Genomic DNA, 27,957 nt, shown 5'->3' with positions numbered 1-27,957 from the left:
GTTCCGATACCACTTACCGTGCAGTAGCAGAGAGAACAGTCTATGACTTGGGTGGCTGGAGTCTGACAATTTTATGGGCTTTCCTCTGACACCGCCTATTAAATAGGTCCTGGATGGCAGGAAGCTTGGCCCCAGTGATGTACTGGGCTGTACGCACTCTGCAGCGCCGTGCGGTCAGATGGCGAGCAGTTGCCATACCAGGCGGTGATGCAACCGGTCAGGATGCTCTCGATGGTGCAGCTGTAGAACTTTTTGAGGATCTGAGGACCCATGACAAATCTTTTCCGTCTCTTGATTGGGAATAGGTTTTGTTGTGCCCTCTTCACGACTGTCTTGGTGTGTTTGGACAATGATAGTGCGTTGGTGATGTGGACACCAAGGAACTTGAAACTCTCGACCCGCTCCACTTCAGCCCCGTCGATGTTAATGTTCTTCCATCAGACATGCATCAGAATTTTGTAATCTTTCACTTTCGCGTGTAAATGTCCACGCTCTAGCTATAGCTATACTTGTGTAACTTCATGAGCTGGATTTGCCCATCTTTGCAATTAGTGCACTCGTTAGCATTTTAGTTAAACGCTTCCATGATAATGTGCACTGACTGCCTGCACGTTTGACTCATCAGCTGAGCTGAGCGTTAGGGTTAGATAAACAGTAAGCTTGCACGCACGTACGCACACACACACAGGAAGGAGAGTGTGTGTGTGTGTGACACTGAGGTTGTGTGTATCAAGGAGTAGAGATGGCTCTCGCTCTCTACAGGTGCTTGTTTTTGAGCTGTCCGTGACACTGTGGGGTTTGTCTGAATCTCTCACCTCATCACATCCACATGAGTCAACTCTCTCACCCTCTCTGAGGGACAAAGTCATCTGATTTTAGAAAGTGGTAGAGTAGGAAAAGAGCAGGGAAGAGAGAAGGAGAACGGAAGGGATAGAGGCATCCATCAATCACATAGTGGATATGTTTTTCTCTGATGGCCCCTCCCTCCCTCCAGCTGATGCTCTGATGCGGCCAATTTCCTCTGGTTTGTGGCGTGGAGGTGTCAGGATATTGAATCATGGTAGAAAGGGAGAGTGAGAAGTGTGACATTCACGCCATGATTTATGATTTATTTCTACCCACCGTGTTATTGCTTATTGTTTTCTCGCCCCCCCCTCAGTTATGGGTGCAGATGATTTTGAAAAACACCCCCTCTCCCTCTCTCTCTTTMTCTGATTCTCTTCCTCTTTCTCACTCATTTTTTCTCCCTCACTCACTCCCTCTCGCTCTCAGTCTCTCTCTGTCTGTCTTTCTCGTACGTGTGCGTGCGTGTGCACACACACACACACACCTCCCTCCTATTCATCTCTGGCTCTCTCTTTCTTCATGCATTTGTGTCCCAGTGTTCTTCCTCTCTGTCTTTCTTGTTTTCTTCATCCCCCTGTTCTGATTGTCATTCTCTTTCATTAAGTGGTCATTTCCTGTGCTAGCACTGTTTAATGAGAGCGTCACGCCACAGTGCTAATTTGTCAAATGACAAATTCACGGCAGCGTATCGGAGGAGTGCTACCCTCTAATCTCTCTCTCTGTCTCTCTCTGTCTGTCTGTCTGTCTGTCTGTCTGTCTGTCTGTCTCATTTTCTCTCTTCACCCTCTGTTCTCCATCCCTGTCTCCATCCAGCTCGTGGAGGCAACTGTGTCATTGTGTTTGACAGGTTCTGATTCTCCTGTCAGATTTAATTTGACTATTTATTTCCGATGCGTACACACCTCAAATCTTACTACTGCTGGACTGTGTTTGTTTGTTTTGTTTGTTTGTTTTAGTGAACACAGTTAACCAATAGCGATTAACACATGGGAACACACACAGACAAACAGACACACACTGTGCATATGTATGTTTCTGATTTTGTATGGCTAACTGGCTTTTCTAACTGGCTTTTCTAACTGGCTTTTCTAACTGGCTTTTCTAACTGGCTTTTCTAACTGGCTTTTCTAACTGGCTTCACGGAATGCATTTTGCTTCCACGATAAGACAAATGAGTCCTAACTTCAATGTAGTATTATTATTTTGGAATGCACAGATCACATTCGTATGCTGCTCTTGTTGGTATGCACTCACGCACCGGCTTGGGTTGACAGAGAGCGATAGAGCCATTTTGATCCCTATAAATCACATTATGTGGGAGGGGAGTAACAGTAGAGTTTGGCTGGCATTCACACACATTCTCTTTCTCTCTCTCTCTCTCTCTCTCCGCTCGCTCGCCATCCCTCACGCTGTTGATTGATGGTATTTGTGGAGCACCACACACTCCTCCTGGCCTAGAGAATGCACAGCCCTCTCCCTACTGTTTGGTAGATAAGTCTGTTTTGTGCGTTTTGCGTATGCGTACGTGTGTGAGGAAGCGGGCGACGGTGTGTGTCTGTCAGGCTTATGCTAATGTTAAATGCATTTCCCACCCGTTTGCTTCCCACAGAGATGAATTGCAGCTGTATGTGCAAAGAGCATGAACATAAACATTTACTGTTGTGACACCACTACATCCATAAAAGGGTCTAACTAGGCCAGGTTGTCCCTCTCTCTGTTGATAAGCACTCTGTGTCTGTTGACGGTCTGAACGCTTTCACACATTCTGACAGCCACCCACTCAGGTTTGACTTGCCACCCATTTGGAAATGGCCCATTTGACTCTGTGTCTCTGGTTGGTGTACAGTATGACTCTATTACAGCATGATAATATTGTATTTGAATGAAGAAAATACATGTTTTATTGTCACATACAAGGTCTTGGTGCAGTGAGATGTGTTGTTTTACACGGTCAGCCATAGTAATACCCCTGGAGCAAATTAGGATTAAGGGCACATCAACAGATTTTATTTTTTATTTTTTTAGCTTGTCGGCTCAGTTATTCGAACCAGCGACCTTTCAGTTACTGGCCCAGCACTCGAACCGCTAAGCTACCATACCGCCCTATTGTTTCTCCTCCTGTATGATTCCAGTCCTGTTGTGCGTCTGTGCTTGTATTTCAGCTGGTGGCAGTGTTCGAAGCACAGGAGCTCCAGAGGGGGGCGACAGTGAGCCCAGCGGGCAGCGGCGGAGGCTCCACGGGACACTCCAGCCCGTACTCCGATCCTGACCCCTACGAACGCCAGCCCCCCTACTTTCAGCCACCAAGAGGAGGAGAGATAGAGGTCAACGCCTACACCCTCAAGGCCAGTACGTACCACAGTACAGCACCACTATCTGATTTAAAGTTCAGGGGTATGGCATGAACAGTAAAATAACACTCATGATTTGGTGTTACATGTTGGTGTCGGACAGTGTTTGAATTGGGCCAGTACACAACTCAAATGTTCAACTGCTTGAGTACCGGCTGCTCTTATGGAATATTGTCTTTAAAAATATGTTGAGTACCGGCACCTAAATATAAAGATAACTGCAGTCAAAATGTGTACTGGCACATACAGTATCTCAGTCCACTTCAACTATTGGTATAGGATTTTTWAWTTTTTTTTTTTAATTTAACCTTTATTTAACCAGGTAGGCAAATTGAGAACACGTTCTCATTTACAATTGCGACCTGGCCAAGATAAAGCAAAGCAGTTCGACACATACAACAACACATAGTTACACATGGAGTAAAACAAACATATAGTCAATGATACAGTGAAAAAAAAAAATAAGTCTATATACAATGTGAGCAAGGGATGTGAGATAAGGGAGGTGAAGGCAAACAAATATATGTATAAATAAATAAAAATATAAAAAGGCCATGGTGGCGAAGTAAATACAACACAGCAAGTAAAATAAAAAACTAAAAACACTGGAATGGTTGGTTTGCAGTGGAAGAAAGCGCAAAGTAGAGACAGAAATAATGGGGTGCAAAGGAGCAAAATAAAATAAATAAATACAGTAGGTAAAGAGGTAGTTGTTTGGGCTAAATTAAAGATGGGCTATGTACAGGTGCAGTAATCTATGAGCTGCTCTGACAGCTGGTGCTTAAAGCTAGTGAGGGAGATAAGTGTTTCCAGTTTCAGAGATTTTTGTAGTTCGTTCCAGTCATTGCAGCAGAGAACTGGAAGAGAGGCGGCCAAAGGAAGAATTGGTTTGGGGTGACCAGAGAGATAAACCTGCTGGAGCGCGTGCTACAGGTAGGTGTTGCTATGGTGACCAGCGAGCTGAGATAAGGGGGACTTTACCTAGCAGGGTCTGTAGATGACCTGGAACCAGTGGGTTTGGCGACGAGTATGAAGCGAGGCCAGCCAACAAGAGTGTACAGGTCGCAGTGGTGGGTAGTATATGGGGCTTTGGTGACAAAACGGATGGCACTGTGATAGACTGCATCCAATTTATTGAGTAGGGTTTTGGAGCTATTTTGTAAATGACATCACCGAAGTCGAGGATTGTAGGATGGTCAGTTTTACAAGGGTATGTTTGGCAGCATGAGTGAGGATGCTTTGTTGCGGAATAGGAAGCCAATTCTAGATTTAACTTTGGATTGGAGATGTTTGATGTGAGTCTGGAAGGAGAGTTTACAGTCTAACCAGACACCTAGGTATTTGTAGTTGTCCACATATTCTAAGTCAGAGCCGTCCAGAGTAGTGATGTTGGACAGGCGGGCAGGTGCAGGCAGCGATGGGTTGAAGAGCATGCATTTAGTGTTACTTGTATTTAAGAGCAATTGGAGTCCACGGAAGGAGAGTTGTATGGCATTGAAGCTCGCCTGGAGGGTTGTTAACACAGTGTCAAAAGAAGGCCAGAAGTATACAGAATAGTGTCGTCTGCGTAGAGGTGGATCAGAGAATCACCAGCAGCAAGAGCGACATCATTGATGTTATACAGAGAAGAGAGTCGGTCCAAGAATTGAACCCTGTGGCACCCCCATGGAGACTCCAGAGGCCGGACAACAGACCCTCCGATTTGACACACTGAACTCGATCAGAGAAGTAGTTGGTGAACCAGGCGAGGCAATCATTTGAGAAACCAAGGCTGTCGAGTCTGCCGATGAGGATGTGGTGATTGACAGAGTCAAAGCCTTGGCCAGGTCAATGAATACGGCTGCACAGTATTGTTTCCTATCGATGGCGGTTAAGATATCGTTTATGACCTGAGCGTGGCTGAGGTGCACCCATGACCAGCTCTGAAACCAGATTGCATAGCGGAGAAGGTATGGTGGGATTCGAAATGGTCGGTAATCTGTTTGTTGACTTGGCTTTCGAAGACCTTAGAAAGCAGGGTAGGATAGATATAGGTCTGTAGCTGTTAGGGTCAAGAGTGTCCCCCCCTTTGAAGAGGGGGATAACCGCAGCTGCTTTCCAATCTTTGGAATCTCAGACGACACGGAAAGAGAGGTTGATAAGGCTAGTAATGGGGTGGCAACAATTTCAGCAGATAGTTTTAGAAAGAAAGGGCCAGATTATCTACCCCGGCTGATTTGTAAGGCTCCAGATTTTGCAGCTCTTTTAGAACATCAGCTGACTGTATTTGGGAGAAAGAGAAATGGGGGAACTTGGGCGAGTAGCAGAGGGAGAGGCAGTGCTGTTGTCCGGGGTAGGGGTAGCCAGGTGGAAAGCATGGCCAGCCGTAGAAAAATGCTTATTGAAATTCTCAATTATAGTGGATTTGTCGGTGGTGACAGTGGTTCCTATCTTCAGAGCAGTTGGAAGCTGGGAGGAGGTGTTCTTATTTCTCCATGGACTTTACAGTGTCCCAGAACTTTTTGAATTTGTGTTGCAGGAAGCAAATTTCTGCTGAAAAAGCTAGCCTTGGCTTTTCTAACTGCCTGTGTATACTGGTTTCTAGCTTCCCTGAAAAGTTGCATATCACGGGGGCTGTTCGATGCTAATGCAGAACGCCATAGGATGTTTTTCTGTTGGTTAAGGGCAGTCAGGTCAGGAGAGAACCAAGGGCTATATCTGTTCCTGGTTCTAAATTTCTTGAATGGGGCATGCTTATTCAAGATGGTGAGGAAGGCATTTAAAAAAAATGTCCAGGCATCCTCTACTGACGGGATGAGATCAATATCCTTCCAGGAGACCTCGGCCAGGTCGATTAGAAAGGCCTGCTCGCTGAAGTGTTTCAGGGGCGGTTACAGTGATGAGTGGAGGTCGTTTGACCGCTGACCCATTACGGATGCAGGCAATGAGGCAGTGATCGCTGAGATCTTGGTTGAAACAGCAGAGGTGTATTTGGGAGGGCAAGTTTGTTAGGATGATATCTATGAGGGTACCCGTGTTTACGGAATTGGGGTGGTACCTGGTAGGTTCATTGATAATTTGTGTGAGATTGAGGGCATCAAAGCTTAGATTGTAGGGTGGCTGGGGTGTTAAGCATGTTAAAATTTAGGTCGCCTAGCAGCACGAGCTCTGAAGATAGATGGGGGCAATCAGTTCACATATAGTGTCCAGAGCACAGCTGGGGGCAGAGGGTGGTCTATAGCAGGCGGCAACGGTGAGAGACTTGTTTTTAGAGAGGTGGATTTTTTAAAAGTAGAAATTCAAATTGTTGGGAACAGACCTGGATAGTAAAAACAGAACTCTGCAGGCAATCTTTGCAATAGATTGCAACACCGCCCCTTTGGCCGTTCTATCTCTGTCTGAAAATCTTGTAGTTGGGGATGAAAATGTCCGAATTTTGGTGGTCTTTCTAAAGCCAGGATTCAGACACGGCTAAAACATCCGGGTTGGCAGAGTGTGCTAAAGCAGTGAACAAAACAAACTTAGGAGGAGGCTTCTAATGTTAACATGCATGAAGCCAAGGCTATCACGGTTACAGAAGTCATCAAAAGAGAGCGCCTGGGGAATAGGAGTGAGCTAGGTACTGCAGGCCTGGATTCACCTCTACATCACCAGAGGAACAGAGGAGGAGTAGGATAAGGGTACGGCTAAAAGCTATGAGAATTGGTCGTCTAGAACTTCTAGAGCAGAGAGTAAAAGGAAGTTTCTGGGGCGATAAAATAGCTTAAAGAGAATAATGTAAGACAAAGGTATGGTAGGATGTGAATACAGTGGAGGTAAACCTAGGTATTGAGTGATGATGAGAGAGATATTGTCTCTAGAAACATCATTGAAACCAGGTGATGTCATCGCATATGTGGGTGGTGGAACTGTGAGGTTGGATATGGTATAGTGAGCAGGGCTAGAGGCTCTACAGTGAAATAAGCCAATAAACACTAACCAGAACAGCAATGGACAAGGCATATTTACATTAAGGAGAGGCATGCTTAATCGAGTGATCAATAAGGGTCCAGTGAGTAGAGGTTGGTTGGGGTCACGGCGATCCAGACAGCTGGCCGGGTAGATGGCTATCGGTAGCAAAATAGCATAGTATGGAAGTCTATTTGTAGACTAGGATAGTAACACTGTTGGGTGGTAACATAGTAATTCATTAAAAAAATATATTATCGTTTTACGTAGGGGTGCAACTTTCACTGGAGATGGGGGGGATGCCCCCCCCCCCCCACATTCTAAAATGGTTTTTTTGTCCACCTCCCCCGAGTTTTATCATTGAAATGCGATACAAAACAAGGCAACGATGTGCTTTAGGACCATGCGGATGCATCCGAGCGGTCTGGTAGTCTGTTTGGAGTGTTTATATATGTATAAGAATATATGTATAAGAATTATGTTCCCCCACTTCTAAAACCAAAGTTGCTCCCATGGGTTTTACGTGTTCCTTTTATTAGTTAGTAGTGTTGCTCGGCCCGAGCCTATTGGTCGGGGAAACACCACGGCCGTGTCCAGAATTTGTCTTGCCTACTCCTTACTAAAACTAAATACTATTAAGAGCGTACTGTTTAGTAAAAATGTATGCTGTAAGTAACAAATATCAACATTGTAGGCTCACACACTGAGTATGTCATCTTTTGCAGTGGATTCGTACTAAATGAATGAATGAGTGTAACATTCTGGCATTTATAGCACACTCAATTTCACATATTATACATTTCACATACCCCAGCGGCCTACTATTTAGGATGCAACTATGGGTATCTGGACACTGCCCACATCTCATGTTTTGTCATATGTTGTTTCACTGTCTGTGTGACAAATATGAGCATCCGACAGCGAAGTATGGCTGTTGAGCCAGAGGCTCTCCCTGTATATCCCAGCTTGGGGCCCTCCTAGACAGCTGAGCCCTTTTTGGAGGCTCTCCAAGGTTAAACAAACACTACGTTTCCCAGGGCTCCCCGGGTGGGTTTCACTTTAGCTGACTGCCAAGGCCAGGCTGAAAGCAGGCGCACGCACACACACACTCACTAGATGGGAAAAACATCAGGTCTCTGTGTTTGTGTGTGTGGGAGAATGTGAACGAGTGTGAGTGTGTATGAGATGTACGTTTGTGAGTATACGTGTGCAGTTGTGGTTGCATGACTACGCATACTTGCTAGCATGTTCATTTAACAACCTCACATAATTTGAAACTGCTATGTAAAGAGAAGCTCAGCTTTTAATTCACTGCCTGTGAAAGAGGATTTAAGTGCGGCTCTGGCATTCTTTGGGATAAGTCATGTCCTTGAATGTAACAATTAGGCAAGGTGTACCGTTAAGAAAACTTAACCTTTTTCCCTACTCTACTTTTCCTTGCCTCCCCTACTTCTCTCTTCTCCTTTCCCTATCCCCCTTTCTCCTCATATTCTATGCTTTTTAGTCCCTTTTCTCTTCCTACTCCCCTTTCTTTCAGTCTCTCCTCCTCTCCCACCATCCTTTAGATGTTCCATGACCCAGAGCAGAGTGCCAGCCCTCTCTGACCCCCCCCCCCCCCCTCCATGCCATCCTCTTTCTGCCACCCTACCACACCATTCACCACCTGCAAGTCACTCACCCAACCACCCAGCTCCCACCCCCCGGCCCATACCCCCCACCCCTCTCACCGCGTCCCCCTAACCCTGCCCCTGCTGTTCTGGGCACAGCTCCTCGCTAACTCTCCAGCACTCTGGATGGGGCTCGGCCACTAACTGGATTAGCACTGTAGCCTTGTTAGCTTGCCCAGGTCCAGCCGAGCATGAACACTTTTTTCAATGCTCTCTTTTTAACACCTCTTTTTAACCTTTTTAAAAAACCTTTTAGGACCCCTTCCTGCCACCCCTCAACCCCTTATTAACCAAGTTAGGACCTGACCCTGTGGAGCTCCCCCACATAGACTGAGACTAATTCAATAAGGCTGCTTTTGTCATCTCCACCTACTAACAAAAGCCTGGGTGGAGAATTCACTTAAACAGGCTCAGCCTAAACCCGATCATCCAGCCACTGCTATGACTGTCTGGCGGGGACCACTCTGTATGTGTGCACAGGGGCCTTTTTTTGTTTTCTTTATCACTTAAGTTAAGCAGATTGGCTGTTAGCTGCATATCGTATCACATGCAGCTGGTGGCCGGCGTGGGGGGAGAGAGATGCGGGGAGAGAAAGAGTGAGAGAGAGGGGCAGAACACACAGAAATCTGGACTGAAGTCAGTAGTTCTACCAGTAGCCATTCTCCTAGCTCTGTGCATTATAAGTATGTCCCACTCGTTATATATTCATGTGTTAGGCTACTTTGCCTACACAGTGCTACACTCAGCAAAAATATCAATTCAACATGCAATATACCATAACCCCACCGCCACCATGAGGCACTCTGTTCACAACGTTGACATCAGCGAACCACTCGCCCACACGACGCCGTACACGCTGTTTGCCATCTGCCAGGTACAGTTGAAACCGGCATTCATCCGTGAAGAGAACACTTCTCGAGTGTGCCAGTGGCCATCGAAGGTGAGCATTTGCCCACTGAAGACGATTACGATGCTGAACTGCAGTCAGGTCAAGACCCTGGCGAGGGCCACGAGCACGCAGATGAGCTTCCCTTTGTGCAGAAATGTTTAGTTTGTGCAAACACACAGTTTCATCAGTTGTCCGGGTGGYTGGTCTCAGACGGTCCCGCAGGTGAAGAAGCCGGATGTGGAGGCCCTGGGCTGGCGTGGTTACACGTGATCTGCGGTTGGACGTACTGGGAAATTCTCTAAAACGACGTCGGAGGCGGCTTACGATGGTGAAATTAATATTAAATTCTCTGGCAACCGCTCTGGTGGATATTCCTGCAGTCAGYATGCTAATTAAAATAAAATCTGATTGTATTTGTCACATGTGCCGAATACCACAGGTTTGGACCTTACCGTGAAATGCTTACTTTCAAGCCCTTAACCAACAATGCAGTTAAATAAATAGAGTTAATAAAATATTTACTACATTTTGAAAAATCTAAGGTAACACAAATGTTCATAACAATAACGAGGCTATGTACAAGGGGTACCGGTATCGAGTCAATGTGTGGAGGTACAGGTTAGTCGAGGTAATTTGTAAAGTGAGTGTGCATAGATAATAAACAGCGAGTAGCAGCAGTGGAAAAACAAAGGGGTGGGGATGGTCAATGTAAATAGTCCAGGTGGCCATGGTGGCCATCTTATGGCTTGGGGGTAGAAGCTGTTAAGGAGCCTTTTGGTCCTAGACTTGGCGCTCCGGTACCTCCTTGCCGTGCGGTAGCAGAGAGGAAACTCTGACTTGGGTGACTGGAGTCTTGGACAATTTTTGGGGTCTTTCTCTGACACTGCCTAGTATATAGGTCCTGGATGTCAGGAAGCTTGGCCCCAGTGATGTACGGGGCCATATGCACTACCCTCTGTAGATCCTTAGTCAGATGCTGAGCAGTTGCCATACCAGGCAGTGATGGAACCGGTCAGGATGCTCTCGGTGGTGCAGCTGTAGAACTTTTTGAGGATCTGGGGACCCATGCCAAATCTTTTCAGTCTCCTGAGGGGAAAAGGTTTTGTTGTGCCCTCTTCACGACTGTCTTGGTGTGTTTGGACAACAATAGTTTGTTGGTGATGTGGACACCAAGGAACTTGAAGCTCTCAACCTGCTCCACTTCAGTCCCGTCGATGTTAATGAGGGGCCTGTTCGGCCCTCCTTTTCCTATAGTCTACGATCAGCTCCTTTGTCTTGCTCACATTGAGCAAGAGGTTGTTGTCCTGGCACCACACCGCTGAGTCTCTCACCTCCTCCCTCAGGCCTACCGCTATTGTGTCCTCAGCAAACTTCATGATGGAGTCGTGCTTGGCCACGCAGTCGTGGGTGAACAGGGAACACAGGAGGGGAATAAGCACGCACCCTTGAGGGGCCCCAGTGTTGAGGATAAGCGTGGAAGATGTGTTGTTACCTACCCTTACCACCTGGGGGTGGCCCGTCAGGAAGTATAGGATCCAGTTGCAGAGGGRGGTGTTTAGTCCCAGGGTCCTTAGCTTAGTGATGAGCTTTGTGGGCACTATGGTGTTGAACGCTGAGCTGTAGTCAGTGAATAGCATTCTCACATAGGTGTCTCTCTTGTCCAGGTGGGAAAGGGCAGTGTGGGGTGCAGTAGAGATCGCATCGTCTGTGGATCTGTTGGGGCGGTGTGCAAATTGGAATGGGTCTAGGGTTTCCGGCATGATRGTGTTGTGAGCCATGACCAGCCTTTCAAAACAACTGGGATTCCCTTTGTAGTCTGTAATAGTTTTCAAGCCCTGCCACATCCGATGAGTGTCAGAGCCGGTGTAGTAGTATTCAATCTTAGTCCTGTATTGATGCTTTTCCTGTTTGATGGTGTTCTTATAAGCGGCCGGATTAGTGTCTCGCACYTTGAAAGCGGCAGCTCTAGCCTTTTAGCTCGGTGCGGATGTYGCTTGTAATCCATGGCTTCTTTTTTGGGAAATGTACGTATGATTAATGTTCTGACGACATCGTCGATGCACTTATTGATGAARCCGATGACTGAGGTGGTATACTCCTCAATGGAACATATTCCAGTCTGTGATAGCAAAACAGTCCTGTAGCATAGCATCCGCGTCATCTGACCACTTCCGTATTGAATGAGTCACTGGTACTTCCTGCTTAAATYTTTGCTTGTAAACAGGAATCAGGAGGATAGAATTATGGTCGTATTTGCCAAATGGAGGGTGGGGGAGAGCTTTATATTTCTCTCTGTGTGTGGAGTAAAGGTGGTCTAGAGTTTATTTATTTTATTATATATATATTTTTTCTCCTCTGGTTGCACATGTGACATGCTGGTAGATTAAGGTAAAACGGTTTTAAGTTTGCCTGCATTAAAGGCCCCGGCCGCTTCTGGGTGAGCATTTTCTTGTTTGCTTACGGCCTTGTGCAGGTCGTTGAGTACGGTCTTAGTGCCGGCATCGGTTTGTGGTGATAAATAGACGGCTACGAATGATATAGATGAGAACTCTCTTGGTGGATATTGTGATCTACAGCTAATCATGAGGTATTCTACCTCAGGTGAGCAATACCTTGAGACTTGTTTAATATTAGACATTGCGCACCAGCAGTTGTTGACAAATAGACACACACCCCCGCCCCTCGTCTTACCAGACAGTCGTTTAGCCAAGTCTCGGTGAAACATAAGATATTACATTTTACAATGTCCCGTTGGTAGGGTAGTCTTGATTTGTAGATTCTCCAGTTTGTTTTCCAATAATTGCACGTTGGCCAGTAATACCGAGGGTATTCTTCCCCCTTTTTCTCTGTCTTTCCTTCACGCTGATGACGGGTTTGGGCCTTGTCTTGACAAAGCAATATGTCTTTTGCGTCGAATTCATTAAAGAAAAATCGTCCAGTTCAAGGTGAATAATCGCTGTTCTGATATCCAGAAGCTTTTTTCGGTCATAAGAGTCGGTAGCAGCAACACTATGTACAAAATGAGTTACAAACAATGCTAAAAGTTGATTAGGAGCTCGTAGAACGAYAGCCCTCCCTTCCGGTGTCACGCTTCCTCAAAACATGAGACATCTGTGGTGTTGTGTGACAAAATTGCACATTTTAGAGTGGCCTTTTATTGTCCCCAGTTCAAGGTGCCCCTGTGTAATGATCGTGCTGTTTACTCAGCTTCTTGATATGCCACACCTGTCAGGTGGATGGATTATCTTGGCRATGGAGAAATGCTCACTAACAGGRATGTAAACACATTTGTGCCCAGAACTTGAGARAAATAAGCTTTTCGTGCTTAGGAAACATTTCTGGGATCTTTTATTTCAGCTCATGAAACATGGGATCAACACTTTACATGTTGCATTTATGTTTTTGTTCAGYGTCCATGGTCTTGTTTTATGATCGGTCATGATGTCCTACTTATGTGCCATAACCAGGGCACGGAGTTTTTTTCTGGTTGTAGTTTTTTCCTGTGGTGAGTACATTTTTCACTTCAGTTTGCTCCTCAATTCATGTACCTTGATTGGAAAGCGAGACGGCGGCAGACAGCAGTAGTTCCTTCGCTCGGCTCTTTGGTGAGGAAATACTTCTGGCCCCAGTCATAACACTGGGTGTTGTTTAGTGGTACAATTTGACAGCTGTGTGTGGATGTGCTCTAGCAGTGTCGAGCAGGTAGAGGACMGGATKGGAACTTGGTTGTTTTAACAGTGTGATTGAGCCCCACCAGAGTCCCAGTCGGATGATTAGACCTGCATCGATCGCTGTACTGCACTGAGCACACGCTGGTGTCAGCGTACTCCCGTCGACACACACACACACACACACACACTCCTGTCGGCGAGAGGGGAAGACAGTCCTTATCACTGCGTCCCACGAGCACCCTGGGCAGGAGGGTTCTATTGATCTGACGAGACAAGATCACTCTGGGCACACACACAGACGTGCCACACACAGACACGCGCACACACACACAGGACTGCATGCAGACAAATGGGAATGGTTATTTAATTTGTGGCTATCCCTTTGTTTAGCCATTTTGAAGAGTGAGTTTTTTTTCGAGATTATTTTTCTATTACAGATTACAAACTGAATTAGCAGTCCATTAGGATACGTACTCCTCAATGGATTATCATTAAGCTAAACATTGTGACAAAGACAGAGAAGACTAAACAATCTACTGCCCTCCTCTTCTGGGCCATGATCTCCCATGAACGTCTGCTCTAGGGTCAGAGGTCGAAGACGTTGATCTGTATGGGGCGGGACCTCTGAAAATTAGACTTTAAAAGTGTGTGTTAGGATTTGCTTCTTAAAGTGGGAGCATTGAAGAGAGACATTTAACTGATCTGTAGTTAAACTCTGATCACCAAGGTAGAGGTTTTCCTGGTCAAGTCAGGTGAGGAAGAACTCGGCCCTAATTATGTGTACTCAGCCTCTTCACATAACCAAAGCATTGGTACTTTTCATGACTGAGCTGGATTTGGTAAGGCTGGGAATTGCCAGGGACCTCTCGATAYGATATTATCATGATACTTAGGTGCCRATACGATACTGTGCCTTCAGAAAKAATTCATACCCCTTGACTTATTTCACATTTTGTTGTGTTATAGCCTRAATTCAGAATGGATTAAACTGTTGTTGTTTTTTASTCACCCATCTACACAGTATACCCCATAATGACAATGTGAAACATGTTTTTTGCCAATTTATTGAAAATGAAAAACAGAAATAACTCCGTTAGTCAATACTTTGTAGAAGCACCTTTGGCGGCGATCTCAGCTGTTTGTCTTTATGGATACATCTCTTAAGAGCTTTGCCTGGATTGTACAAAATGTACGCATTATTCTTTTTAATATTCATCAAACTCTGTCAAGTTGATTGTTGATCTTTGCAAGACAGCCATTTTCAAGTCTTGCCATAGATTTTCAAGCAAATATAAGTCAAACTGTAACTAGGCCACTCATGAACATTCAATGTCGTCTTGGTAAGCAACTCCAGTTTTGACCTTTTGTATTAGGTTAATGTCCTGCTGAAATTAGAATAGATTAATTCTAATTTCAGCAGGACATTAACCTAATACACAAGGTCAAAACTTCCCAGTATCTGTTGGAAGATGTATTCCGTTTCTTTTTATCCCCCCAAAAACCTCTAGCTCTTGCCGATGACAAGCATACCCATAACATGATGCAGCCACCACATGCTTGAAAATATGAAGAGTGGTACTCAGTGATGTGTTGTGTTGGATTTRCCACAAACAACCTTTTTTCCAGTATTACTTAAGTGACTTGTTACAAACAGGATGCATGGTTTGGAATATTTGTATTCTGAACAGGCTTCCTTCTTTTCACTCTGTCATTGAAGTTACTCCATTATGTTAACCTAAATGTTGTTGATCCATCCTCCGTTTTCTCTTCTCACAACCATTAACTCTAACTGTTTTAAAATCACCATTGGCCTCATTGTGCCGGTCTTTATATGTACCACAGAAGAACCAAGAAATGAAGAGCGACACCATGTCTTTTTGAGATTTTATGTAGATCTGCAATGGTATTATGAAAAGTCCGTTTAGGAATACATCAGTATTCAATGCACCATCTGACAAGTTGTTCTTTCTGTTGTCACGGACCTGCACAATCACATTTATAGATAAAGCAATAATGTATCGAATAAAATAATGAGCAAACTTCAATACAAAGACTGTATAATAGTAATTCTTAGACAATATAACCATACCTGCAATGGTATTATGAAAAGTCAGGACAGGAATACATTATTCTTCAATGCACCATCTGACAAGTTGTTTTATAGAGGAGCATGAAGAAAAGTAAAACGCATTTCCTGTCTCACATCTCCATGTATTTGTGTGCTTAATTTAACATGATGGACTTCTACACAGGAGTAATCAGCGACACATACATTTCTCTTTGTGTTTTCACGGACTGAGGAGAACGGGAGCTACGGGTAGTACCAGGGTGTTAGTAGGTGATGTAAGCACCCAGAGGAAATAAAATATTTTTTATAAAATAATAACCGAATATGTTAAAATCATCCAGCTATTATAGCTAGCACCTTAACATCAACAGGCAGTACTAGTTGTGCAACAAATGAAAATATAATTCAAAAGTAAGACTCCTAGCGATCTGATTCCCACTTCTGTCTGAACTTGGAACATTCTTGTTCGCGAGCTTGGGCCTCTGAACCTTAACCTGGATGTTCTGTGTTGTGTACTATCTCCGTGCTAGAGGCGTCACTACAGACCCTGGTTCGATTCCAGGCTGTATTGCAACCGGCCGTGATTGGGAGTCCCATAGGGCGGCACACAATTGGCCTAGTGTTGTCCGGGTTAGCATTTGGCCAGGGTAGGCTGTCATTGTAAATAAGAATTTGTTCTTAACTGACTTGCCTGGTTAAATTAAATAATAATAAAAAATATCCAGCTGTGTGTGTGTGAACGTAAAGTGTTCATGCATATGTGTTTGTGTTTAAATCATATTGAGATGTCATGCAGGTAGGTCCACCAGTAAGAGAGACTGGGCCAATATTGGTTGTACAGCCGTCCATTAAGGTTTTACTCGRATACTGCTTCTATATACAGAACCCTTTTTAAATCTACCCTATGTGTACAAATGGAAATGTCAATGGGAAAAATCTGGGTTTGGGGTGTAACTAGAGTTGTTGCCTGGTCTCTGCGCCTAGATGTCATGAGCCACTTTTAGACGTTCTGAAGTATTTAAAAGAAAAATAATAATCATGTTTAGTTAATTTAAGCATCAGTCAGAGAACCTAGAGTAATTGAGCGAGAGAAAGACCGACACATGCACAGAGTAACAGACAAAGGCTGTGACAGTGAGACAAATGGGACACAGATCCAAGTGACATAGAGAGGATTAAACACAGAGCTTTACCACAGACTGACAATACATCATCCCATAACAGCAGCAATGTTGGGTTAAACATTGGGGACACTATTCTAAGGTGTCTGTTTCTATGTACATCCTTGGGAAAATGGGCTTCCAGATGGTAGGCCTATTATAGGAGCATGGCACTGTAGGGGTTTGGAAAGTGGTCGTTGAGGTGGATGTATTTCTGGATTCCTTTACTTGTGTGTGTTTACTCTAGTAGAGAGCACCTCCTGGTAGGTCTGGTCTGAGTGGTTGAGGGTGACTTGCTCGGCTGACACGGTCAGCAGCCTGGGTGGGTCGCCACTAGAGCAAGGAGCGGTTGTCCTGGTCAGACATCCTCTGCAGAGGAATCAACCTCTAGGCCTTACGTACAGCCGCTACCATCGGGACRGAGTTTCCACCGTGGTCCAAACGTCGAAGCAAGGTCTAAGGAGCTAAGTGGGACTGGCCGAAACGGTGTCGTAACACTGTTTCCTATGAACTTTTTTCTAACCAACTCTTTAGGTTACAGTCGTATAAAAAGCTCAGCTGCCCCTACAGCTCTTAGATGTGGTTTCACACGTGTCCCAAATGGCACCCTATTCCCTATRTAGGGCACTACTTATGACCAGGGCCCACCCTGTGCCCTGTATAGTAGTGTACTATATAGGGAATATGGTGCCATTTGGGAGGTTACCTGTACGGACTCGGCCTGTGCCTATTTGAGGTCTGGCTCTGATGGCGCTTTTAAAAATAGAGTAAAAACGTTTTCCTCCCCTGTAGTTCAGTGTACCTCTGGTACCCCAAGCCGTTTCATGTGGTGTAATTGTCTTGATTGCGTAAGGGGSAGTGGGCTAGGTTGCAAGGCATGGGTGGGGTAGCAGCAGCTGGTCAGATGGACGTTCCATTTAAGGAGGGGTGGGGGGCGCAAAGTGTCTCCCCGCTCTTTCTCTCCCTCCCTCCTGCCCTCTGTCCCTCCGATACTTATTTCATCCTCTCGTCAAAAAGCTACTAAGGCACCACGAATGCTCCTCTAAGAATCTTTAAAAACTCATGTTACGATTTCAAACAGTCATCAGGTATCTTGACGATTTGAAATCTTGGGCAGATTTACAGGGGATTTGTGTTGTTGGAGCTTTAATTGGATAACAGTGCCTAACTTAATACCAGGCGTAGATCAGTTTACACAAACACAATCAGTGTACTACTACATGAGGCTCACATTCACCTCCTCTCTGTCTCTTTTCCAGACACCCCTCTACTGGTGAGGAGCAGCAGTGACTCTGCCCTGGCCCCGCCACTGGAAATTGTGACACCTCCCCTTGAAGACCTCAATGCCAGACCAGCTGAAACGGTGAGTAAAATACAGCAAGCCTAGAAAATGTAATACAAAGACAAACAAAAAAACGTCCATGAGTCTGTTTGTGTCCAGAGATGTGGTTGGAGTCTAGTGGCCTCACATTCAAATCTGTACCTCAAAGACAGTTCCACTGCTTTTAAARAAATTATTCCCCTCTAATCAGGGACTGGTTGGGGACTGATTTAGACCTGGGAAACCAGGTGGGTGCAATTAATTATCAGGTACAACCGAAACCAGCAGTAATTTGGACCTCCTGCAGGGCCTAAAATTGAATTTACGAATTAATTTCTACCGTTTTGTTTAATATCTAGTAATGCACAAAGAAATCTGACTCCTACCGTTATAGCTATCCCACCTCGCGCAGCAATACTGCCTGTCACTGAAGTGCTGAAAGTCGTTTTTCGAAGCAATGTGCACAGGCATAAAAGTTGGTCTAATTTACTCTAAAGTCTACTAAAGTGAGACTTTGTCCTCGGGTTTCTTGGCAATTTACTTTGTTTTGTTCACATGGTTGTTTTTCAATGTTGGATTTTGCTTCCACTTCTAGCAAAAAGAGACATTGTCAGTCTCTACTAGTGAGATTCTCACAGGCACAAGTGATGACTTGAATGGCCCTCTTACCAAGGTAACCTAAAAGGGTCAGCTTAACATTTTTTCCTCTGTGATATTTTGGTTAAAAGACTCAGGTTACAAGAATATACAATTAAATTGAGCAATATACCACATTTTTACTAGTAATAATTCACTTTTTGTTTTAAAACATTACTAAGCATGCTCATCTGTTTTTTGTGCGGGGGTTTTGTGTGTAATTATACCGAAAACAATATTTTGTCTGGTAAAAAATCTGAGTGGCTGGTAGATTTCTTTATCTTCCCGCCACAGTGGATTTGAACACCCCTGGTCTAGAGGTTAGTTTATTTATTCTCTCTGAGACTTGACTATGTTTCCACCACCTGACAACTTACGTCCTGTAACCCAGACAAATCACTATGTTGCCCTGTCCCTGCGCTGGAGGACATGCCGTTGTACTCTTACCCCTATACCTCCATCTTTACCTCACACCTGTCCCCTCTTCAGAAAGCAGACTCCTACAGTCGCTCCTTATAAGAGGCTCTGCCGAGCGCGTATACACACATACACACACACACACACACACATCACACACACACTCTCACAACACACACATTTACTTACACTACACAACACATCAGCATCAGACACAGCCACAACACACTTAAATGTTCCTCGTCCTCCTCCAAAAACAGTCACCGTTGACCGGGGCATGGAAGTATGATCTCTGTGTTCCTCTCCAATTGTCCTTTACCCGTCACCTCTTATTTATTTTTAAAATAATATATAATTTTTTTTTTTTTTTTAAAATTTTTTTTTTTTTTTTTAAATTTAAATTTGTTTTTTTTTTTTTTAAATTTTTTTTTTTTTTTTTGTTTCTCTCTTCCCTGTTTGGGAACGCTCCCTGTATCACCTATTGTATTCTATCCTCTCCTCCTAGTCTGCAGGCTATTGCTACCTGTAACTCTCCATTGTTCCCCCTTCTCCCTCCTTCCTTTTTGTCTCTCCCTCTCTAGCACACCCTCTCCCTCCGCCTTGCGCCTCTATGCTCATTCTGCCCATCCTTTTCTCCCTCCCTCCCTCCCTCCCCCCTCCTCCCTCCCCTCCTCCTCCCTCCCTCCCTCCCTCCTCCTCCCTCCTTTCCTCCGAGCAGCCCTTGGTCTCAGTAATTTCCTCTCTGAGGTTGTTTTTAATCCTCACGGCTAGCGCAGCCTGCGGCCCTCTCTGAGACCTCACCACCAAGCCCCCCTCCAACCACAGAGTTATTTTTGTCTTGGGTCTCACAGCACACTCATAAAATATGTCTCTGTGTGATCATTGGAAGTGGCTTGTGTGATTTTATTTATTTCTGCCCATTTTCCTCTGAGACAGTGCTTCCCAATGTTTTTGTTTTCAATCTTTACATTGGTGTAAATTAATGTAGGTGTGTACTGGCCTCTGTCCTGTAAACCTATACGTTGCGTACCAATAGTAATAACAGCATTGGACTGGTGGAGGCATGGGCTTTCTTATACCAGTCATTTCCTTTCAAGTCAGTGAAGGGATGTGAACAAGAGACCACTTTGGGATGAAGAAGAAATAATTGGGACACAATCATGGATAGAGGGAGAGAAAAAGGGATGCCGCCCCTCTCAAAATCAAATCACATTTTATTTGTCTGTCCTTCTGCTGCCTTCTGCACGATGGGATGGGGCTTTTGAATAATATTTGAGTCACTCTCTCTTTGTGACGGATGGGAGAGAGGGACTGCCCCCCCCCCCCCCCCCCCTGAATACAGACCCAGAGGCAGGAGTTTGAAAGGGTTCAGCGTTTTAAGAACTCTCTCCTTTTGAAAATAGGGAACCATTTAAGGAAGCCCTCGTCTGTCTTTTCTTTTCAGGGGTGGTTTTGGAGAGACAGGTTGAGTGGGGCCAGAGTGTTTTGGCTCGTGAGTGCAGGATTGGGTAGGTTCATTTCTAAATGTAATCAGTTACTAGTTACCCATCCAAAATTGTAATCAGTACTGTAACTTTTTGGATTACCCAATCTCAGTAACGGGATCTGACTATTTTCAGTTACTTGTAGATTACTTTCCCCTTAATAAGAGGCATTAGAAGAAGACAAAAATGAATATTACCAATTGCGCAACATCTATTACAAGGTAAATTAATGTTAGAGGTAGATAGATGGCCATAAATTGATGTTGCATTTTACGTTATGGGTTGGTTATGTAGGCTTCTTCTAACCCATTGCTTTTAACTACAGATAATAATATGATTAGACTATGTCTTTACATTAAAAACCAAAGTCTATCAGAATTCCAGTTATTAAAATTCATTTAATACCCCTTGATCTTCAATAACCCCAAAATGAAGGACTTACAGTGCCTTCAGAAAGTATTCACACCCCTGGACTTTTTCCACATGCTTTGTTACAGATGGAATTTAAAATGTATTATATTGAGATTTTGTGTCACTGGTCTACACACAATATCTCATCTTGTAAACGTGGAAGTATGTTTTAGAAATGTTTACTAATTAATAAAAATAAGTATCCAACCCGTTTGTTATGGCAAGCCTAAATAAATGCAGAAGTAAAGATTTGCTTAACAAGTCACATAGTGAGTCGCATGGACTCACTGTGTGCAATAATAGTGTTTAACATKMTTTTTGATTTGACTACCCCATCTCTGTACCCCACACATACATTTATCTGTAAGGTCCCTCAGTCGAGCAGTGAATTCCAACCACAGATTCAACCACAAAGACCAGGGAGGTTTTCCAATGCCTCACAAAGAAGGGCACCTACCTATTGGATTATGGGTCAAATAAAGTAGACATTCGATATCCCTTTGAGCATGGTGAAGTTATTAATTACACTTTGGATGGTGTATCAATACACCAAAAGATACAGGTGACCTTCCTAACTCAGTTGACGGAGAGGAAGGAAACCACTCAGGGATTTCACCATTACACATGCCAATGGTGACTTTAAAACAGAGTTAAATSGCTGTGATAGGAGTTACTCCACAATACTAACCTAAATGACAGAGCGAAAAGATGGAAGCCTGTACAAAATACAAATATTCCAAAACATGCATCCTGTTTGCAATATGGCACTAAAGTAAAATGTGGCAAATAAATGAATGGCTGCATCATGTTATGGGTATGCTTGTCGTCAGCAAGGACTAGGGAGTTTCTTTTACAAAAAAAAATCTAGGGAATAGAGCTAAGCACAGGCACAATCCTAGAGGAAAACCTGGTTCAGTCTACTTTCCAACAGACACTGGGAGACAATCACCTTTCAGCAGGACAACCTGAAACACATGGCCAAATTTACCCTTAAGTTGCTTACCAATAATACATTAAATGTTCCTAAGTGGCCTAGTTACAGTTTTGACTTAAATTGGCATGAAATTCTATGGCAAGGCTTAAATGGTTGTCTAGCAATGATCAACAACCAACTTGATAGTTTAGAAGGGAGGAACTCCCTCTTACGTGTATTCCATCAGCTGGGATCCGCGCCGTGCAGCAGTTGCAAAAGCACATTTTTCACTGGCTGTCCACTGGTCGCAAAAACAATGATTGATAGGCAGCTTGAACTTTTAAATTTAACCATTATTGGGTTAAAATACACAGACACATTTGTGAACAGCCATCCAAAACAATCACAATCTGTAAAGCGCAAATAGCTAATAGAGGGCAGCAGTGTGATTCACACCAATGTGGTACAGTATGTAGATATCAATAAAAGTGATATCTGTATCGCCCATAGGCTACACAACAGCTGTCGTCCTTACCAGTTGGAATAGCTTGTATCTGGTGGCAACCTTACCTCCCTTCTCCCCTTCTCTTCCCCTCCCTCCCTCCCTCCTCTCTTTCTGAAGAGGGGATGGTGAAAGTAAGATTGTGTAATTAAGGTCAGTGCAGCGATAAACATCCCAGTTCGTCCCGTAATACAGTAGATGTTTCTGCTACGGTGACGTTCTGGGACGATGCACAGAGTGCGGTATCAAAGTGTGCGATTTTTATGAATTGTTCAGCAGTCTAATGGCTTGGGGGTAGAAGCTGTTGAGAAGCCTTTTGGTCCTAGACTTGGCGCTCCGGCACCGCTTGCCGTGCGGTAGCGGAGAAAACAGTCTTTAACTTGGGTGACTGGAGTCTCTGACAATTTTCTGGGCTTTCCTCTGACGCCGCCTAGTATATAGGTTCTGGATGGAAGGAAGCTTGGCCCCAGTGATGTACTGGGCCGTTCGCACTTCCCTTTGCAGCGCCTTACGGTTAGATGGCGASCAGTTGCCATACGGTGATGCAACCGGTTAGGATGCTCTCAATGGTGCAGATGTAGAACCCCCCCTCCCTGAGTTATTACGAAGGTCGATGCACCTTTGGCAGCCATTTCAGCTGTGAATCATTTAGAATACGATTCTACCAACTTTACTTTAGGGCAACATGTATCCACTGTTTTTGTCAAAATTGCTCAAGCTTATTCAATTTGGTTGGGAATCATTATTAATGGACAGCAATATTCAAACCTTGTCTCTGATTTTTAAGCAGATTTAAGTCAGGACAGACTAGACCACTCAGGAACACTCAGCACCTMTTGGAAGGTCATTCTGGTGTGTCTTTTGCATATTAAAATGTGTATAATTGTAAATAAAATAAAAATMTTTTTATCTGGTCTTTGATCCTTTCGTATTTATTTTGATCTTAACAAACTCCCCAGTCCCTGCCGGTGACAATTATACACAGAACATGATGCCGCCGCCACAATACTTGAAAACACAAAGGGATCAACAATATTGCATTAATTCCATTTTACTGGCCTGTATGACAAAGTCAAAGTAAAAAAATCCACTCCAAATAATCCATTCTGTTTGCAACAGGGCTGTTAGGAAAATCTGCACGACAACGCGGAAAATAAATCAACTTTTTGACCTAAATTAATAACTACATGGTTGGGTGAAATCCAATACAACACAACAGTGTTATTTTCAAATATTGTTTTGGTAGCGTCATGTTATCAGTATGCTTGTCATCGGCAGGGACTGGGACTTGTCAGGATCAATATAAATCTAAAAGGAGCAAAGCTTAGGTAAAWWWWTTTAGGAAAAACCAACCCTGGGTTAGTTTTATTTTTCAGCGAGACAATTACACAGATGTATTTAAAAAAGAAATGTTTTACCTTTTATTTAACTAGGCAAGTCGGTTAAGAACAAATTCTTATTTACAATGGACGACGATGAGCCAATTGTGCCCTGCCCTATGAGACTCCCAATCACGGACGGATGTGATGCAGCCTGGATTCAAACCAGGTACTGCAGTGACGCCTCTTGCAGTGTCTTAGACCATTGCGCCACTCGGGAGCCCAGATGTTTATGCCAAAGACAGACCAAGTTGTCTTTCCAAATGGTGTTGAGTGTTCCTTAGTGGTCTAGTCAAGGTTTGAATATTGCAATCCATTACTGATTCCCAACGAAATGTAATGGAGAAATTTTGTCAAAAGAAATGTACACTAAACAAAAATATAAACACGTGTTTCATGAACTGAAATKAAAGATCCCAGAAATCTTCCATACGCACAAAAAAACGTATTTCTCTCAAATTTTGTGCACACATTTGTTTACATCCCTGTTAGTGAACATTTCTCCTTTGCCAAGATAATCCATCCACCTGACAGGTGTGGCATATCAAGAAGCTGATTAAACAGCATGAACATTATACCGGCGCATCTTGTGCTGGCCACGATAAAAGGCCACTCTAAAATGTGCAGTTTTGTCACACAACATAATGGACTTTTTTTTAAAAAAGTTATCTGTGACAGTCATGTGACTCATGTGAGATCCTTTGTTTAGTGCCTAATGAATTTATTTAAATTGACTGATTTCCTCATATGAACTGTAAATCTTTGAAATTGTTGCATGTTGCGTTTATATTTTGGTTCAGTGTATATATATTATAGGCTGCCATATGAGTTGTCATTTCAAAAGATTCACACATGTAATGGCTGCCGAAGGTGCTTCCACCAAGTGGAAGGGGGGTGGAGACTTATCCAATTCTGGGGGGTGGGGACTCATCCAATTCTGATATTTCAGTTTTTAGGTGCTCTTTTAATTTGGAACATTTTCTACAACTTTCTTTCACGTTGAAAATGTGGAGTAAGTTGTGTAGATCTGTAGGAAAACAATGTAATTGAATCCCTTTTTAGATGACATTATTTTAAGGCAGCAAAATGTGAAAAAAGTTCCAGGGGGTGTAGACTTTCTATAGGTACTGTATTGGGACGTAGGCCATATTTCACCTCTAAACACTAAAACTGCATTTTTTTTTTACCCTGCATGTAAAGAAGGGGAGCGAAGAGCGTGAATGTAGTGAAAGATTTAAATGGCGTCAGTTTTGGTTTGGTTTTACTGCTCATACCCTGTAATGTTGAGTGAGAACTGTACAGAGGAGCTCACGTCAGTTTTGTGTGTGTGTGTGCGTGTGTGTCCTGACTCCTTCCCTAGAGGGGTAATGCTTCAGCTGGGAGTAAGGGGCAATTCTATGATGGATATGACGGGGATCAAGGGTCACAGGAAAGTACACCCAGCCCCAGCCCCACACACACACACCATTTCTCACCACATCTGACGTGTAGCAGATCACAGTAGCGTTCCCAGAGAAAACACACTCACACCTCATTTCTCATGCGTATGACAACAACCACACACACACACCTCATTTGTCATGTACGTTGGCATGTATTTGACCACAGAATACTTAATGCCTCCTGAGGAAAAAAACGGTCACGAAAATAAAAAAACACAGCAGCATACTATTATATTATTTACTTTATTAAATTCAAGCCTCAGTGCGTTTTCATTAGAATGTATTAGATACTAATCATGGGAGATAATTAATAACGCAGTTGGATATTTTGGTCAATGGTTCTGAATTTGAGTACTGCAGCAACAAGAAGTTGCCCACATCCTTCCCTCTAATTGGGCAATTTTTGCTAATGTTTTGTTGTCTGAGTGAGGGAAAGGCTGTAATTGAAGCGAACTCGATGTATTTAGAGAGATGAGACATTGAGAATTATAATAAATACCGCTTTGATGTCATACAAGCAAGCCAAACACCCGTGAGTCCAAATGTGAACCTCACATTTCCGTTTCATAAAACTCACGTGTCAACGTTTACGATCACAATGTTTGACGTACAGTTGCAAGATGACATGCCGTCATACCCTGGGTTGTTCTGAACAGAATGATCCTATGTTAGTCTATTGTTAAGAAAATTAGCTAACACTCACCTGAATGCACTCAAATAACGATCTGTATCTCTGAATTGCCTTGCGAAAACCTAACACTGTAAGATAGTCGTTTTTTAACTCAGCTAGTCATGTTGGCAATAGAAAAGGCTTTCAAATGATGCACACCTGACCCAGATAGCGATTTAAAATGGCCGGCTTTTGGATTGTGTAAACAACAACAGTAATTGTGTGATGGCGGGGATGCTGGATTTCTGTTCCAAACAAAACAACTACAAGTGTACTTGCTCTAGTTCCTCAACGGCACAGCTAGGAGAGCTGAAATAATAATATGTATTGTTGACTGTTCTTTGATTCATAAAAGAGCATTGAAATAACTTAGGAACTGTGCACCCTTTGGAGGTGTGTGTGTGTGTGTGTGTGTGTGTGTGTGTGTGTGTGTGTGTGTGTGTGTGTGTGTGTGTGTGTGTGTGTGTGTGGCCACTTGGAGACACCAGTTAGTCTTCTCTCTCAAACCTTTCAAAATATGTTGTCTTATGTTGCACCTACCCCAAATCTTACAACAATATTCTTATAATGTTACTGAATGTATCTAGAGTATTTTCACATTTTGTTATCAAAAGTACACAATGTAAAATGCACATAAAATCAACAGTGTAATGTTTGGTTTCAGTCTTGTCAGGTGAACTGTTGTGTCCTCAACTTTGGTCTAATATTTTCCCATATTCTCTAACACGTCCCCTTTCAATTGCTACCATATTTCTTCTGTAAGAAACATTTAAATTTACTCCTTTTCATATAGACCAATTCCCACGAGTGTAAAGGGTTAAACCCAATCTTAGCCTGTCGTCCTCTCTCTCCCCCTCCTTCTCGCACTCGCCCTGTCCCCTTCTTTCTCTGTCTGTCCATTTTCCCCTGGGCCGTGTGAATATAGCAGAGCTCTTAATGGATGAGATAGAGGAATAGAGGGACGATGCACAATAACAATGGAGACATGGTAACATGTGGCCCATTGTGGATAACCGCTTAGCGACCTAATAACTGGGTCACTATTTGTCTATCTGTGCACGGAGCATCATGTGGTGGTGTGGAGATGTGTGTTTAGGGGAGGAGAAGCGGGGGTCGGACCGAGGGTCCTGGCTGGCCAAGGGCGTAGGGATCGGGGGAGGGGTGAGGTAAGTGGGAGGCCCCCCTGTATGTGTCATTACRAGGGGGTTGAGACAATGGAGGAGGGGGGTGACACAATGAAAGTGACAAGGCAGAAGGACGTAATTGGGAACCTCCTTTTGTATTGGCCTTTTTTCCCCATTCAATATTTTTTTTCTTCCGTCAACAGTCTGATTGTGCCGTTATTTATTTTTTTCCTCTTTCCTTTACATTTCACCCCGGGGCTGTTGTTGTGGCGCTAGCATGCATGACTTAAAAATAGCCTCTCTCTCCTGAGAGATACGGAAAGAGAACAAAACAGAAAGAAGAACCGAGAGAGGGGACACTCACGGAGGAGGTTGAAACCCAGGTCCTTCTGGCCATTGTCTTGTCTTAAAGGTCCTTGACTAGGTGATTGATATCAACTGAAAATCTTGTTTGATTCATTAATTGATTGGTGTCCCTGTCGGTGGACTAGTGGAGAGCGAGTGACTGACATACCAAGAGTAGACTTGGCTAACTGTGTGTGTGTGTGTGTGTGTGTATACACAGGATGCCAGCCATGCACTGACCAACAGAAGAGAACCCAAAGACCGATTGAGGCTTGACATCCCCATTACAGCCAAGATGAGCCGGGTCACACTCAGGTAGGGGTGTGTGTACACACACAATTACATATTCACATGTGTGTGTGTGGGTTGATATGTTTACAAGGTTTGTTTGTGTGCTGTTCTCTTGTTTCATAAGTGTGTTTGCATGTCTGTAACTACTTGTGTCTCTTATGTGTGTGCATCTCGTTCCCTCTGGGCTGGACTGACTATATTGAGAGGGATTACAAATGCCTCCGTTCTTTGTTCTCCTGCCGTGACTAGATTAAACTGCCTTGTGTGTGTGTGTGTGTGTGTGTGAGAGTGCCAGTGCGAGAGAGTTTTTAGTCCACCATACCTTTGACTCCTGCCCAGTAGCCTACCAGAGACTTCTCACTCTGCAAGCTGAATTTGTAGAGACCTGGGGGGGGGGGTCTCTCCATGGCAACCATGGCTGTCTGTCAGTGCCGCCCATGGCT

General features: G+C 43.9%; 1 protein-coding gene across 5 annotated transcripts in view; it reads left to right on the top strand.

The window, feature by feature from the left end:
- pard3ba (par-3 family cell polarity regulator beta a) overlaps positions 1-27,957 on the top strand; it is a 198,442-nt gene that overhangs the window by 46,115 nt on the left and 124,370 nt on the right. For 2 of the 5 annotated variants that reach the window (XM_023997820.2, XM_023997819.2), the window contains exons 3-5: positions 3,009-3,195; positions 17,839-17,942; positions 27,444-27,538. In XM_023997820.2, the coding sequence (XP_023853588.1) occupies positions 3,009-3,195; positions 17,839-17,942; positions 27,444-27,538 (386 nt within the window). Of the gene's footprint in view, positions 1-3,008; positions 3,196-17,838; positions 17,943-26,985; positions 27,303-27,443; positions 27,539-27,957 lie in introns of those variants that run through there. The other 3 variants (XM_023997823.2, XM_023997822.2, XM_023997821.2) reach the window with 3 other exon arrangements.

Source organism: Salvelinus sp. IW2-2015, linkage group LG12 (genome assembly GCF_002910315.2).
Source record: "Salvelinus sp. IW2-2015 linkage group LG12, ASM291031v2, whole genome shotgun sequence".
Classification (NCBI taxonomy): Eukaryota; Metazoa; Chordata; class Actinopteri; order Salmoniformes; family Salmonidae; genus Salvelinus; species Salvelinus sp. IW2-2015.
Note: the sequence above shows the minus strand (reverse complement) of the source record. Positions and strands in the feature narration are given on the sequence as shown.